Source organism: Micropterus salmoides, unplaced genomic scaffold, assembly GCF_014851395.1.
Source record: "Micropterus salmoides isolate LMB-PRFRI ecotype aquatic unplaced genomic scaffold, ASM1485139v1 Ms_hic_scaffold_16, whole genome shotgun sequence".
Classification (NCBI taxonomy): Eukaryota; Metazoa; Chordata; class Actinopteri; order Centrarchiformes; family Centrarchidae; genus Micropterus; species Micropterus salmoides.
Window position 1 is genome coordinate 9,146,728 of NW_024040707.1, and position 14,279 is coordinate 9,161,006.

The window sequence follows — 14,279 nt, forward strand, 5'->3', positions numbered from 1 at the left end:
GTTATCCAATCCAATTGCAAAAACTCAAACAGATATCTGGATGTAAAACACACATAAACATTCAAATACTCTCCTTTAAAGCCCAATAGTATATTGAAAGCTTAAGGCTTTTATTTTATATGACTATCCAATCTATTTAAAGTAAATTCCTGTTAAACATTGGTACATCTCCTGCTTTGATGTGGCGAGGATCAGGATTCTCACTCCTCTCTCCCTGAGCGGCGCTAACGCTGCTTCCACAAACTTAAAAAGGAGCATCCAAACGTGAGTCAACAGTACTTGTAACACTGACCATCTACCACATACTTTCTGTGGCGTGACAAGATGGGGATGTATAAGGCAGGGCCTGTTTATGCTGAGATTTCTGTCTGTAGTGGTTCCGTTAGTGGTTATACATGCAACATGCAGTCCCAAACTGTGTCGGTCAAGCAGTCTAAAGGGGATAATTCTTCCAGCGAAGCAGTAAGTAGGCTAATGCACAGCAGAGTATAGGATTGGTTCTAATTAAATGATGACGTCCTTCACGTAATATTCTGCCTTTTTTCTCGACATGTCAGAGGACAGGATACAGATATGTGGGACATATTCTGAATGTGCAGTAAGTGAAAACACAGGAGAAAACAAATTAAAATTAACTTGAGTTAAAAAGATGCCACATGAAAAAGACACAAAAGAGGGGAGACTGAATCATGTCTGCGTGTGTGCTGACTCAGCAGGGATTTCATTAAATTACAAAAGTTGATCTACAGGAGAAACATAGGCTATTTAAAAGCAATAGCTACAGAATGCCCGAAAGCCTTACTGCATCATGTTCTGTACATTTTTTATATTTTGAATTGTAACCTCATGCCTGAATTTTGTGCTTTCTTGAGAAATTGAGACTTTTCCACTATAAATTGACGCAGAAAAGACAGAAATTGGTGCAGAAACTTTCACCAGAATGCAGGAAATGAAGTCAATGCTTGAAATTTCCTGGGGGAAGGACCCCCAGACCCTCCTCTTCATTTGAGTCCCCTCCACCATTGAAACAAAACCAGTTTATGGAGGGACTCATATAGGTTTGGTCTCCCAATTTAGGCTATGATGTTGAAGTTGACAAGTATGCTGATCACACTTCATTGTTGACCATGACTACTGACTTGGCTGTTCATCTATACATGCTAAAATTGGGAGTTTGCCTGCAGAATGTTTAAAACAATTCCTGAGTATAGAGGAGCGATGAAACCAACCCCTGAGGTGGACTTTTTAGGGTTGGGCATGGGGGGGGAACCAATTTAAAATCTCACCGAGGGCTCCAACATTGTCAGAGCTGGCCCTGATGGAAGGTCATGGATGGTCAGGTCCATAGGTCATCCAGTTGTCTGGCTGGATGCACTTCAGCAGCTGCTTTACTGTCAACATGTAAAAGGGTCTCTGCACAATTTCCTGAGTCCTGTTCTGTCCAGCCAGTCATGGAGAGGACTACAGAACTACTCCCACATCGGGTCACTGTCTGTGGCAGGGCAAAGAGTTTGGCTGGGAGAGGAAGAATGGGCCCACCTGTCACCAAGGGCGTAGAATTTAGTAGGGACATGTCTGTACCGATATCCAGCGACTACCGAATTGTCTCTAGTAGCCTATGATTTATTATATGCAAGGCTGCAGGGCAGCAACTTATCGATTAATCAATCATTTCTTTCAATTAATTGATTACTCATTTGGGCTTTGGCAAATTCTTTTGAATACTTTCTGACATTTTATACACAAAAGTGCAACCTAAAGTGTCTTATTCTGTCTTGACTGACAGTCCACAACCCAAAGATATCTAGTTTACTGTCTTAGAGGACAAAAGAAACCAGAAAATATTCACACTGGAAACTGGAACCAGAAAATTTTAGCATATTTTCTTCTTTACAGTACGTGAGCAAATGCTGTATAGCTGCCTAGTACACAGTTTCATACTATCAGTTCCAGTGGAGGAATTGAAAGTGGCATGCTTTCTCCAGTATCATTTCTGATTTCCACCAAATATATTTTACATGAAGCCTGGACTGTGTCAAAGGAATAATTGTAGACTTTGCTAGTTTTTAATAATCAGTTAAAACATTTAGACAATTTAAAAACCTAAAAATTTTCCAACCACAGACCAGCTAATTGCTACGCTAATTGGCTAGTGTATGTGTAGTCAGGCCAATTAGACCTTTAGATATGTGAAAGCCCTGGACAAATGAATTGCGAATTTTCAAACAATGAAAAGACTGTTCAATTGACATGTGCTATTTTTTAATGGAAATATATATATATATATAGTAAATGGAATTTTTATAAAAGCAATTAAATAATTTCCAAATATAATTTTGTGATTCCATTTTGAAAATCTGTAATTATTTTACTATACAAAGACAGAATAATTTAATGATTTGACTTTTAAAAATGTGTTTTACTTTTCATAATTGAAAATTACACTTGATTAATCAATTTGAATTTGTCTGACTGAGGTGGTGTTGTCTGAGAATGTGCCAGTAGGTGGTGATCTGTGCACATTTATTCCAAATTCTGCACCTGCTGAGCTCCTCTCAGTGAGATGCTTCACCTCTTGTATGATCTAAAATCAACATTTTTATAAAAGGAGTTGATCCATGTGATGCATTTCCTGTATTATTCTGAGCAGGAGAACTGGGCGGTAGATATTCACTCCTCTGTGAAGATTAGTGGGTTTTATCCTAGGTATCTGCAGGATAAAGCCGGTGGCTTTCTCCACCAATGGGGAAAGTCAATATAGACCGGAGAGCATGAATACAGCATTTTGAAATAAACATAACATAAAACAGAAACAAAAAGTCTGAATGAGTCATGATAAGTTTTAATGATAACATATCTACAATATAAATCTGATAAAGGTGGTGTCTGTGGTGTCTGTGGTGTCAGTGTTTTCTTTGGTTTAGGACAGGAGGTAAAAAGGAACAGGCAGTGGGTAAAAACCACAAGCTAATAGAGTTGCTGAATGTTATCAGCAACTCTACTATAGAAGATATTGCTTTACATTTATCAACAGCACAATTAAAATATAAATAATTTGCTGAAATTGTTCATTTTAACTCTAAGTGGAAATGCCATTAACAAATCAGAAGTTCGTTTGAATCCCCGTTCAGTGTCAACATTTGATGTTACAATATATCAGTTATCACAATTCACCTATTATACTCTACAATAGATGCTGTTTACACCTGTTTCAGTGTGTGCATGGTGTTTTTGTTCCTCTATAAAAGGCTTACATCCTCTCATGTCTGTTCCTGTTTAGTTATTAACGTTTTTGGTTGAGTTAACCTCATAGTGGTTCACTAAAGTGACTATCTTTGAATACAAGTTAAATACAATAAATAAAAAAAGTAAAAAACCAATATCATTTTCAATTGCTGATTTATGGAATATACTGTAAAGGGCTGTCTGTTTACGTGCTCTGATCTCACTGAAGTCTCCAAACAGGTCGGATAGTCAGCTTTACCACAAATGCTGCCGCCGTCTTGAAGACCTGACACGAAGAGCTCGAATAACCTGAACAACCACAGAAAGAGACAGAGACAGTGCAGAATGAATTTGTTTCGTGAATTTTTCCATTTGAAAGAAGCCCACCCAGTAAGAAAAACAAAAAACCCTAAAGAGGTAGAGAGGCTGTTAGAGGAAATGGTATGTCAGAGCAGGAGTTAGCTCGCCCACAGTTGAGGTTGGGGGGTGGAGGGAGGGGAACCACTTTATATGTGTTTAAATGATGAATTAATTAATTCTTTCATTTATAAACTGAATCGCCTGTGTTTCAGCAGGTTTTCTGCTCATTTTGAAAACTTTCTGCTCATTCAAACTCTATCCCACATATCTGTGTTCTCTGACGTTTCAAGAACATAGTTGTAATAAAACAAAAATAACACTGTAATTTAATGAGAATAAAGCCATAATACTAATTATGTATATATTATAATAATAATTAACAATTTAACCGACCTATACTCTCGCCTCCCCTCAAGAGGCTAATCCCCTCTCGCCAGGCCATCCTTGTGAGTAAGAAGTTGTTCTTAAGTGTCCTGCCTGCTTAAATTAAAATAATAATATTTTATTGAAGTTATTGCTTTACTGATGTGTTCCCGTTTGGGACAGCATCGGATGAGGAAGTCCACATTCTTCACTTGGGCACAAATCAAATTCTGCTCTTACAAAACCTGCACACTCTCAAATGCTGACTTGAACAGTGCACACATTTGTTTCATGCACACTTACTCTTTTCACATTGATTTGCATCCATATCTCTGCTACCTTTCTTTTGACATTCTCACAACATATGCCTGATAAATAAAGAAATTAAGAGTTGATTGCTTGTCATAGGAATGATAGATGAGTCTTGATTGAGAACGTTTTGCTTCCTCTGCACTTGTCTCTTGTGGTGTTCCTCAAGTATCACTTTTAGGCCCTATTTAATTTTAATTATAAATGCTTCTACAGTCTGTTTCTAGAAAATGCAGCTATGCTTCCCCTTCATACCAGGTGAGGTGTGGGGGTTTCCAGTGTCTGGATGGTAACAGCTTTTTATTGATATATACAGAGGTTTTGTAACTCCTTAAATCAGTGGTTTAACTGTAACGTTTGTGTCACTTTTGAAAGATCACTCTGAAGTTAGATTTTTTCAAAATCAAATATTTTCTCTTTTTTTGAGACTGCCCTCCAAAGACAAACGACAGCATCAGTTGTTTCAGCAAGTGTCCCAAAATGATATGCTTATGTTCAAGTATCAAAACATCTAACTCTAGCTGACGTAGTAATTACCACGGCAACAAAGGAAGAATTAAGGTGATGTTATTATATACAGACGATGACTACTGTTCGTTTCCTGTTTCCAACCGTCAAAGTTGCTTTTAAAAGCATGACCAGGATTATTTTCCAAACCATTACATTATGTTGTTAATGTCACCATGATGACAAACCTCCCCTAACCCTGAAAAAGTCTTTTATCCCAAGCCATGATGTTTCCATAACCACTTATTTTAAGTCAAAACATGAATGTAACCAAGTCGTTTTTTTTGTGAACAGTGATTTGTAACTGTTTTGAAAGGGACAGAGAAGTTATGTTGTCCTGTTGTAATTTCATTTGAATCTATTTGTAAAGCACTATGGTCACATGCTTGGAAAATAAATTTCCTTGACTTGACCATGTTTGATTCATAACCTCCAACAAATCCATACAGTGTGTGCAGATAAACAGAGTTTATTTACCCAAATGCTGATTAGAGATAAAATTATTTTGGTGAGGCCCACTGCCACATAGCCTATAATGCTCCACATGAATGGCAGGTCCTCAACTTGTTTGTGGCAGGGCAGGTCAGAGTGAGTTGTGTTCAACACATTGGTCATTGTTGTCAGCTCAGCCTGGGTCGTACACTCTGTATTCAGACAAATTAAAACACAAAATTATCAGTCCAGACTGGTAGAAATCTATCACAGCAATAACTGTCGTTTGACACTGATTAAACATTATTTCTTTCTTTTTTTAAGTCAAACAGAGGTAGCATTTGTCTATTGGGAGACTTTGAAAAAGGAATAGTAGAATATCTATGTGTACAAAAAGGCATAGATGCCACAGTAGAAAAGGAAATATGCTGCCTTTTGATGTGGAAAATAACCAGTTTCACTAGCAGCTGCCATTAACATCTTGTCACTGCGTTAGAAATCAAAAGTTTAGAGATGATAAACGTGTCAACATGCAATCCAGATGTGTGAAGAAGAAGTGTGTACAGTCATATATTGTATAATATATATATAATTATGGTGGAAATGAAAGTCAGAGCTTACCATTAACCGTTAGAGCGACTTTGAGATACTTATTTTGACCTCCTACATTTGCACTGATGAAACATTCGTAGGTGCCCGAATCTTCAGGTGTCACACTGCGGAGGAACAGACTGTGTTTCTCTCCAAACCTGGCAGGACGACTGAAGTTGTAGTTCTGTGTGGTCTCCTCACCTTTAGCTCTCCTGATAATGCCACTTTTACCCTTGTTGGTCATCTGTTCAAATTAACAACCAAAAAGTCATTTTAGACCATGTAATGAAATCAAAGTCACTGATTTACAAAACTTTTTACTGTACCTTAAATTTAGCAACATTTATGTCTGAAAGCCTGAAATGGGTGACTGACCTTGTACCACGTCACTGAGAGGAAATCCATGCTGTCAATATCAACATCTGGACACTTAAGTGGGACATCTTCTTTGCAGCTTGCATGAATTTCTGGCAGACTCTGGGTTGCGTAATGCACCAGCAGCATCTGTGATAATCATACCACAGTGTTAAGAGCACAAGTATTTTAAATTAGTGCACACTGCATCAATTCACTGAACTACTTATCTAGTGGATGAAACAATTAATAAAATATTGAAAAAAATATTACATATTTTAATTATACTATAAAGTCAGACTTCACTCACCTTAATGAACAACACCTTTTGAGACATCTTCCACACTTAAACTGTCACTTGAGTTAGCTGTAAGTGGTGTTGCTTTCCCTCACTTCACTTGAAATGGAGTCAGTTTCCTGTCAAGGGGCACATTTCAACTATTAAGAGGCATTTACTGTACAATACACCACCATGTGGCAAAACTGTATTATTACTGTATTAATTCTTTGAGTTTTGGGTCACTTCCTCAGCACAGTTCAGATCTTTTAATGCCCCACGAGGACTTTTTTCAGCAAGACAGCTTAAAGTAATTACAAATAGTTTTATCTGGTTATGAAACAGTCTCAGTTTAATACTGATGCCTATATGAGTCGTATACAGGCATCAGTATTAAACTGATAGTCTTCCAGTCCCTGGAGCCGATTCCCCACAAAATCAGATGAAATTATGTAAAGTTTCACAGAGAGTAGTATGTTAAAAGGACACAAGAGGAGATTTTCCATTAGATAATTCTAATTTTGACGTTATATTTTATGGTTATGGCTGATACTGGGGCAAGATCAGCAAATAGAGACTAAAAGTTAGGATACCTCGGCCTTTGCTGCTTCAATTTTGACTGTTCTTTATAAGCAGACGGGGCACAGGCTGTCTAATTACATGTCAAATGCATTTTTCCCAAAACTGGTTTCTGTCATTTTAGGTATCTGTTATCACTCTGATGTTTGTTAAAGTGCAAATTTTCCTGTTACGATTGGTTTTAATTTATTAGTCGATGCTATTAAAAGTGGGTTTCACATCATTATTGATGTGTTGAGTCGGCAGTGTTTGGGCGGGACTTTGATACTAACCCCTTATCCCTGCGCAGACTCCATGGCTCTAAATGACATCACTAGAGCAACATGGCAGCGCCCATATCTAGGATATTTTGTTTTCATTTTTGTACAGTAGGAGGAAGTGGAGACGAGTCGTCCATCTTTATATAAAGTCTATGGTTTTGGCTGACCTCCAATGGTGCAGGGTCCGGTCCGGGGCCGTCATAGAGATGGATGTGATGCAATATTGTTTAAATGTGGGGATAATGGCACATATTTTCAGACAATCTCTCCAAAAAGACATTCATACTGTTTAAAACATGGAAAATTACAGAAAAGTCGGGTCAAAATAAAAAAAGATGAGAAAGATGAGAAAGAGGTTCAAACCCTTGAACCAGTCTCACCTCCACACAGCTGCATCATGATGGAAGAAGTGGGTGTTAATGTCAATATGTCGATATTACTGAAATGGTAGGACACAGCTCTCCCCAATGCACTGCTGGAATGGTGTGGAGGGATGAGGTCCGAATGTTTTCCGCATTAAAATGTCTAAAAATGCTTAGACCTACATTTTGTTGAGTTGTGTACTCACATTATCCCGAATGTTTTCAAACCCAGACAAATCCGTAATTTTAATAAAGCTAAGGTGCGTTTCATTTGGTCGCCTGTCAATGGTGTCTCCTTTGGATGATATAAAATCTTAGGCTCTCTGTGGGTATCTGGGCAGATTTTGGTGTATACAGGCTCGGAAACATTTTAGCTGGTCAGTGAGATGTATCTCTAGGAGACCGACTGTCTTACATACTGTAGGCTCACACCATTGACACACACAAACACACACTGTTATGAGGCTGGCTCATCCTGTTGTTTTCATCTCAGGGAACTCCCCATTGTCTGCCTTCAAGCATATTATTTGTATGTGTCGCTCTTGTTGACAAAGGAGGTCGATATATGGTTATTAATAGCAGACTGGCTTTATGGAAAAGGGAAGAGTGAGGTCTTTAGATTCCACCATCTGCATTCAACAATGCCTCATTCAGCAGCAGCTGGCACAGCGAGAGCAGGGACGTAGAAATTTACTGAGGTTACCACCAGATCATCAGTGGAAATGATTTTTTTTGTTTGCTTCCTATTGGACACCGGTAACTGCAGCTGTGAGCGGTTTTAGATTTATGACAGTGGGGTTAATCTCAGCATGAGAAATAAACAGCAAATACAAAAGCATGATACTTCACAGTTTTTAAATATCTCTCACTTGTTGGTCAGTGCAGATGTTCAGATATTCCAGTGCTCTATTTAGTTAAACAGCTTAATCAAGCACAAGGGAATTTTACAGTTATATAAATGATGTGTTATAAGGAAATAGCGTGTTTATTAACTTCAGTGACCAAAACTGCTGAAGCTTTAAGACTCATCAAAGTTGTGATTCTCTGAAGGTTTAATTGGTGTAAATGTGATTGAGTGCATGTGTGATATGTGCATGTATGTGTTTGATTCTGGCTCTCTGTGCTGTAGTTACAGGGTGTTGCACGCCAAAGTAAATCCCAGAGGTTGTTAGCACGCCCAGCTGCTGGTGGAGGTCTCCATGTTTCTGTCAGCGAGGTTGTTCACTGCACACTCTTTAGCCTCTGATTGAGGAAATCCTGACTGTTTGCTCTGTTTGCTGAAATGAAATGTCCCAATGGTTCCGCCATCTCTCCCACAGGTCCTGTATATAGAGACTTTCCCATGAAGACTCTGCATGTTTACAGGGGTTTGACAGATATATAGCTCTTTGATGGACCGTAACAGCGTCAATGTTTAAGTACTAGAGAGGCTGATATATTATATTTTATAGATAATTCAAGCAATTTTTTAATTAAACCCGGAATTGTACTGTTGTATTGTCAGGAGGAAAAATATCTAAAATGGTAATTAGAAAATACAGTTTTTTGGAGCAAGGAAGCATAACATAAAAAACTAAGTAAATACAAAAACACAACTGATGACATTAAAGGTGCTAGTACTATACACACACTGCAACAATATGAACAGGGACAAGCTCGAGGGGAACCAAGAGGTAGTTTATGGTACTACATTAGAATTAAGAGTATATATGACATGTGGGGAAAATGAACTTTTTAACCTGTTACACTTCACTTTTAGCGACCTCTATCTCTGACTAGGAGATGTTGTCAAATTTCTTAAAGAGAGGACGGTTCAGATTTATTATGACTGCGTTCCTAGTGATTTGTTAACTTAAAATGTCTGATAGTGAAGGCTGCTGCTCACCAATGACTTTAATCGCCACAGTGACAATGTTGTCCAGTTGTTTCATGTTTCACACATTCAAATTCCTGCACCATCAAATTGGTGAGAAGGTTGGGACTGATTTGGGGCTTTAAAATAACACAATTAGCTCTCTGTAAACATTTAACACATCTAACCTCCCCAGGAAATGCTGTCTTTGTTGCAATTTCTTGCAACCATATGACCATAACAAAATGCTTATAGCTTATTAGTAGGCTCGTTAGTTGCTCTTTAAGGCAGGATGAGGTTTGTAGAATAAACTCTGGACTACCTTAAAATTTAAAATCACTTAACAAAAGAATGCTATGTTGCAAGTACATCAATTAATGAAATAAAGACATAAAAAACACAGACATGAGAACTGTCACTACAATCTGAAGCACCAGCTGAAGCTCACTAACAAGACCCAACCTATGCCCACACTAAGGGTTCTTTGAGGTTTTACCTAGGCACAGTGGTGATTTGAGCCAAATGCTAATGGTAGCATGCTAACATGCTGATGTTCAGTGCATTCGGTGTAATGCATAACATTGTCACCATCTTAGTTTGCCATGTTAGCATGCTAACATTTGCTAATTAGCAATGAACACAAAGTACAGCTGTGGCTGATTGGAATGTAATTAGTTTTGTGTGCAGTATTGGACACATTAATTTTTTGACTTGATCATGACACTACATGAAAAGTCAAGGGGTCATCAAAGTCAGCCTCTGGGGACCATGAAGTATATAAAAATGTTCAACATTGCCATTCCTAAATTCATGTTGTTAAATATAATAATAACAATAATAATAAGTTTAATTGTAGATCACTTATCAAACAAAGTACAAAGTGCTTCACAGAGTGATAAAATTCAAGAGATCAATAAAAGATGTAAAATCATAGCAGTTGATAAGAAACAATAAAATATAACAAAGTGCACAGAACAAAAGGTTAAGCAGGAAATAAGACAATAAACATGCTTCTTTCTGTAACACTAAGAGCATCAAGTGAAAATAGACATAGACATACAAGGTGATAATTTGTCAGTGTAATGTTTACAGCTTGGTTCTATTACCCCAAGGTTTAACTGGCTAATATCTGATATTCAATAAATTGCAATATAAATTTCTTTTATTTAAACTACCACACACACACACAAACATGTCAGACACTATGATAAATATACTGTATGCAGTATATATTATTGAGAGGATGAGTACTTTTCTATTCACTAAGAATATGATATTTTTCTGATGTTTGATCTGGACAAAACATTTGCTTTTACACTATTGAATACGTCTGTAAGTGGCTATAATTATTCCAACTTTGTGAGGGAACTGAGGCTGCAGAGCTGCATCACATTGCCTGTTCAACTGTTTGTTTAAGGAAGCAAAAAACCCCTTTCAGTCTGCATTGCAGGATCACCTCCGCCTCTGGGCTTTGGCAGGCTGCTGAGTGCTGGGGGTTGATTGTCCGAGCCTGCACTAGAACAGAGCTGTGTTACGACGATCTGTATTGTTCCCTAATTTCTTCTCAGGGATTTCCTTTTGCCAGCTCCCCACACCCAACCATCCTTTTCAATGTACAGTCCTCCATCATCCTCCCTCTGTCTGAAGACCTTGCCAAAGTTTCTGGCACATGAAAGCAATTGTTCTTGTACGTTTGAGGAGACGCAACCGGCTCCTCAGACGGGCTTTTCTCCCTCACAGAAGCTCAGCTGATGGCTGGGAAGACTTCCTCCTCCTCCTCCTCCTCCTCCTCCTTTTGGAAAAGTGGTCATGTTCAGTAAAATCGGAAGCGAGGTATCTGAGTCCTGAGCCACAAAGTGACTCAGAACCATTAATATCTTTGACATGCAGGTGGAGCGAGGGGCCACATCCCCAGCCAATGAGTGTTTGAAACACGCTGAAACAGACTGTGAGAGCAAAAAGCTATTAAAATATTACCATGTGTAGGTTTGTGTCTAACAAGAGCTCTCTGGCAAGACTACAAAATGCCGAAGGTAAGCACCCATCTGGGAATCAGGACTGCGCTCCCAGATGATGCTGAAAAAACACTTTACATCCTTCTAGTTTCTGGATCATCTATTTTAGCTTTTTTTTCTTCCTTTAGTGAGGCAAGAACAGGAACACATTTGAGCTGTCGGAGCAGTGATTTGTGTTTGATCTGTAAAGATTTTTTCATGGAGCCATTGCCCAACAGGACTCATTAAATTGTGCTTCTTAAATGTGACTATTTCCTCTTCTGTTTGTTTAGTCCATTAACTGTTCAACATAAACAGGCTGAGATGTTACATTATGTCAGTTTCTTTCACATTTATGCACAAATAAATCACACTAAACTGCAATCTGTAATGTACAATAAAGCAATGCACTTCTCAATGAGCAACATAAAGCAGACAAATTTTATACACTACATACAGTGGTGTTTTTGGTTTAATCTAAAGTGAACTTTATTGTACAATTAAATGTTATTGCTGTAGTGTAGCATGTGAAACCTGTACACTTATCTTCAGAAAATCATCATAAAATTTTTTACTGCTATTTTGTTTGGTTTATTTTAAGCGATAAATCCCACACACTAAAATTCAATTCAGCACCCATGGGTAGAAAATGAAAATGGGTTGTTTTGAACCTGAGTTATTTTTATATATTATTGTTGGATTATTTACCCAGGTTGAAGCATGGTATGGTTGGAAACTGTTAAAGTCTACTCTAGCTATTTTTAAACTGGTATGTCATTATTTGTTACAGATTGTTACTGTGTATCCTTACCAGTTTTGAATGTCTCACATACATCATTTCGTAACACTAACAGTAAGTTTGAGACAGTTTTAAGGTAAAACTTGTTGTGTTTAACATGGGGTCAAAATAGCAATATGTTAGTTTGAGTAAACAACTCAACAGTAAAGTAAAACGTTACCCTAACACTGGGCCAAAACAACCAATTGATATGGGGTAAAATTAACCGAGTATTGCCTCTGTGTTATATTAATCCATTTCTTTTTTGTGTGCAGGACAGCAGAAAGGATGGAAGTAAAACTCCTCACTCTGTGCTACTTGGCTTTATATGTTTATTTATATAAAGTTACACTGGTGAGTTCAGGCTTCATCCAAAGAGATGACATAATATGGCAGAAAAAGATCATGTGTTATGTTAAGTGTTATGTTCTTGTTGTTTTCTTTTTCATTCACAAAACAACACAGACTATCAAGGTCATTTTCCATCACAAGTCACAAAACTGACAGGAGGAGGCGGAACTGCTGTCTATCTGCATTTCATATCCCCTGAAATTCTTCCTGCACAAAATGTCTTTTGGGATTAAGAGATGTGAGCGTCTGAGGAAGAGGAAAAACTCACCAAAGTGAAGCAGTAAACCTCTGCAGTGGTCCCCAGGTGGATGCTTGCCTGTCAGACATGTTAAACAGGTCCACACTGGCATTATTTCCTGCCTTTGCTTTCCTCCCCCATCTCTTCTGATGGCCTCTGACATTAATTCATCTCATCTGTCATCTTGAAAGAAAAAAAGAAAAAGTCTCCTTCTGAATATGTTGGTTTGCTCGTGCTCAAAAAGAACCACCAGAGAGCTGTACAACTGGGTCCCAGTACCGGATGATGTCAAGATTGGCGCTGACCCAAAGCCCGTCGCACTGAGAGTTCCTCGGAGAGGTCGGCTGCGCGTTGTTTTCCCTTCCTGTGCCTCCATGACATCTTCCTGCCGGCAGGAGCCTCGGGGAGCCATTTGATGAGGCCCGGGGCTCAGAGCATGGAGGACTTAGCACAGCAAATTCCAGTTAGCCTGACAAGGCTGGGGGGCGGGGGGCTGAGGGGAGCTCGGACCCCCAGCATGCACCTTTAACTGCCTCAGAATTCACTTTCCATACAGCCTCCTGTGTCACCGGAGAGCCTCCCTCTGTGATTTTGAGGACTAAGTTTGCAGTCTGATTCAGACAGGAACTTAGAGCTCAGCTGTCTGTGTGTCTGAGCTGCAATCTGCCTGTTAGAATGATCACACAGTGTCTTTTTAAGATTGGAGAAGACAGAGAGAGGCCCACAGAGACTGGGCTGCTTTTGCTTAGCAGCCTGATTTCTCAGCACTTATGAAATGTTTCCAAGTGTAAAGCAGCCTGAATTGGTTCAGAGCTATGAAGACCATGTTGAAAGAGAATGTAAAAGTAGAAAATTAACAAACATTTGCAGCTGATTGTAAGAAAACAAGTAAAATGACAATGATGATAGTAGAGTAACAAACCCAACCTCTGCTGCCACGTGAACTAATCCACTGATAAGAAATAAAGTCACAGAAAGACAAGTTATCTTCAGGATCCATGGCAGCATTGTATTTGCGTCATTTGCCACGATTGCACGTCAGCGGGGTTTCACTTCTGTGCTCCACCATGACCTCTGACCTCTTACCCCATCTCTCCCTGTCCACTGGGCCCACAGCAGTGATTTATCCCTCTGACATACCAACAGCTGTGTTGGGGGCTCCGAGCAGAGTGTGGGCTACTATTTGCCGTGACTAATCGATAGCAGACTTCAAAAAAACACCAATCGTGAGAGTTGGAAAAAAATACACACCAGTTATCGACACCAGAAACCCTGAACCTTTGCTGTGGCTCTGCAAGCTTCATAAACAAGGCCTTGGCAACATCACTGGAAACAATGGAAATGTCTGCATGTGTGTGTGAGACATCTTTCCATAAAGACATTTTTTACCAGTAAGTTGGAAAATATATATTTGCAAATGGAGATAAATGTTAATTGAGTGAAGATG

General features: G+C 38.8%; 1 protein-coding gene across 1 annotated transcript; it reads right to left on the reverse strand.

Annotated features, from left to right (window-relative positions):
- Positions 1 to 2,822: 2,822 nt before the first annotated feature.
- LOC119906229 lies at positions 2,823 to 6,540 on the reverse strand. The gene is made up of 5 exons (XM_038723793.1): positions 6,452 to 6,540; positions 6,163 to 6,291; positions 5,818 to 6,031; positions 5,242 to 5,408; positions 2,823 to 3,534 (listed from the first exon to the last, which is right to left on the reverse strand). Exons 1-5 carry the CDS (start codon positions 6,476 to 6,478, stop codon positions 3,481 to 3,483), a joined length of 591 nt encoding a protein of 196 aa, XP_038579721.1. The 5' UTR covers positions 6,479 to 6,540; the 3' UTR covers positions 2,823 to 3,480.
- Positions 6,541 to 14,279: the final 7,739 nt, after the last annotated feature.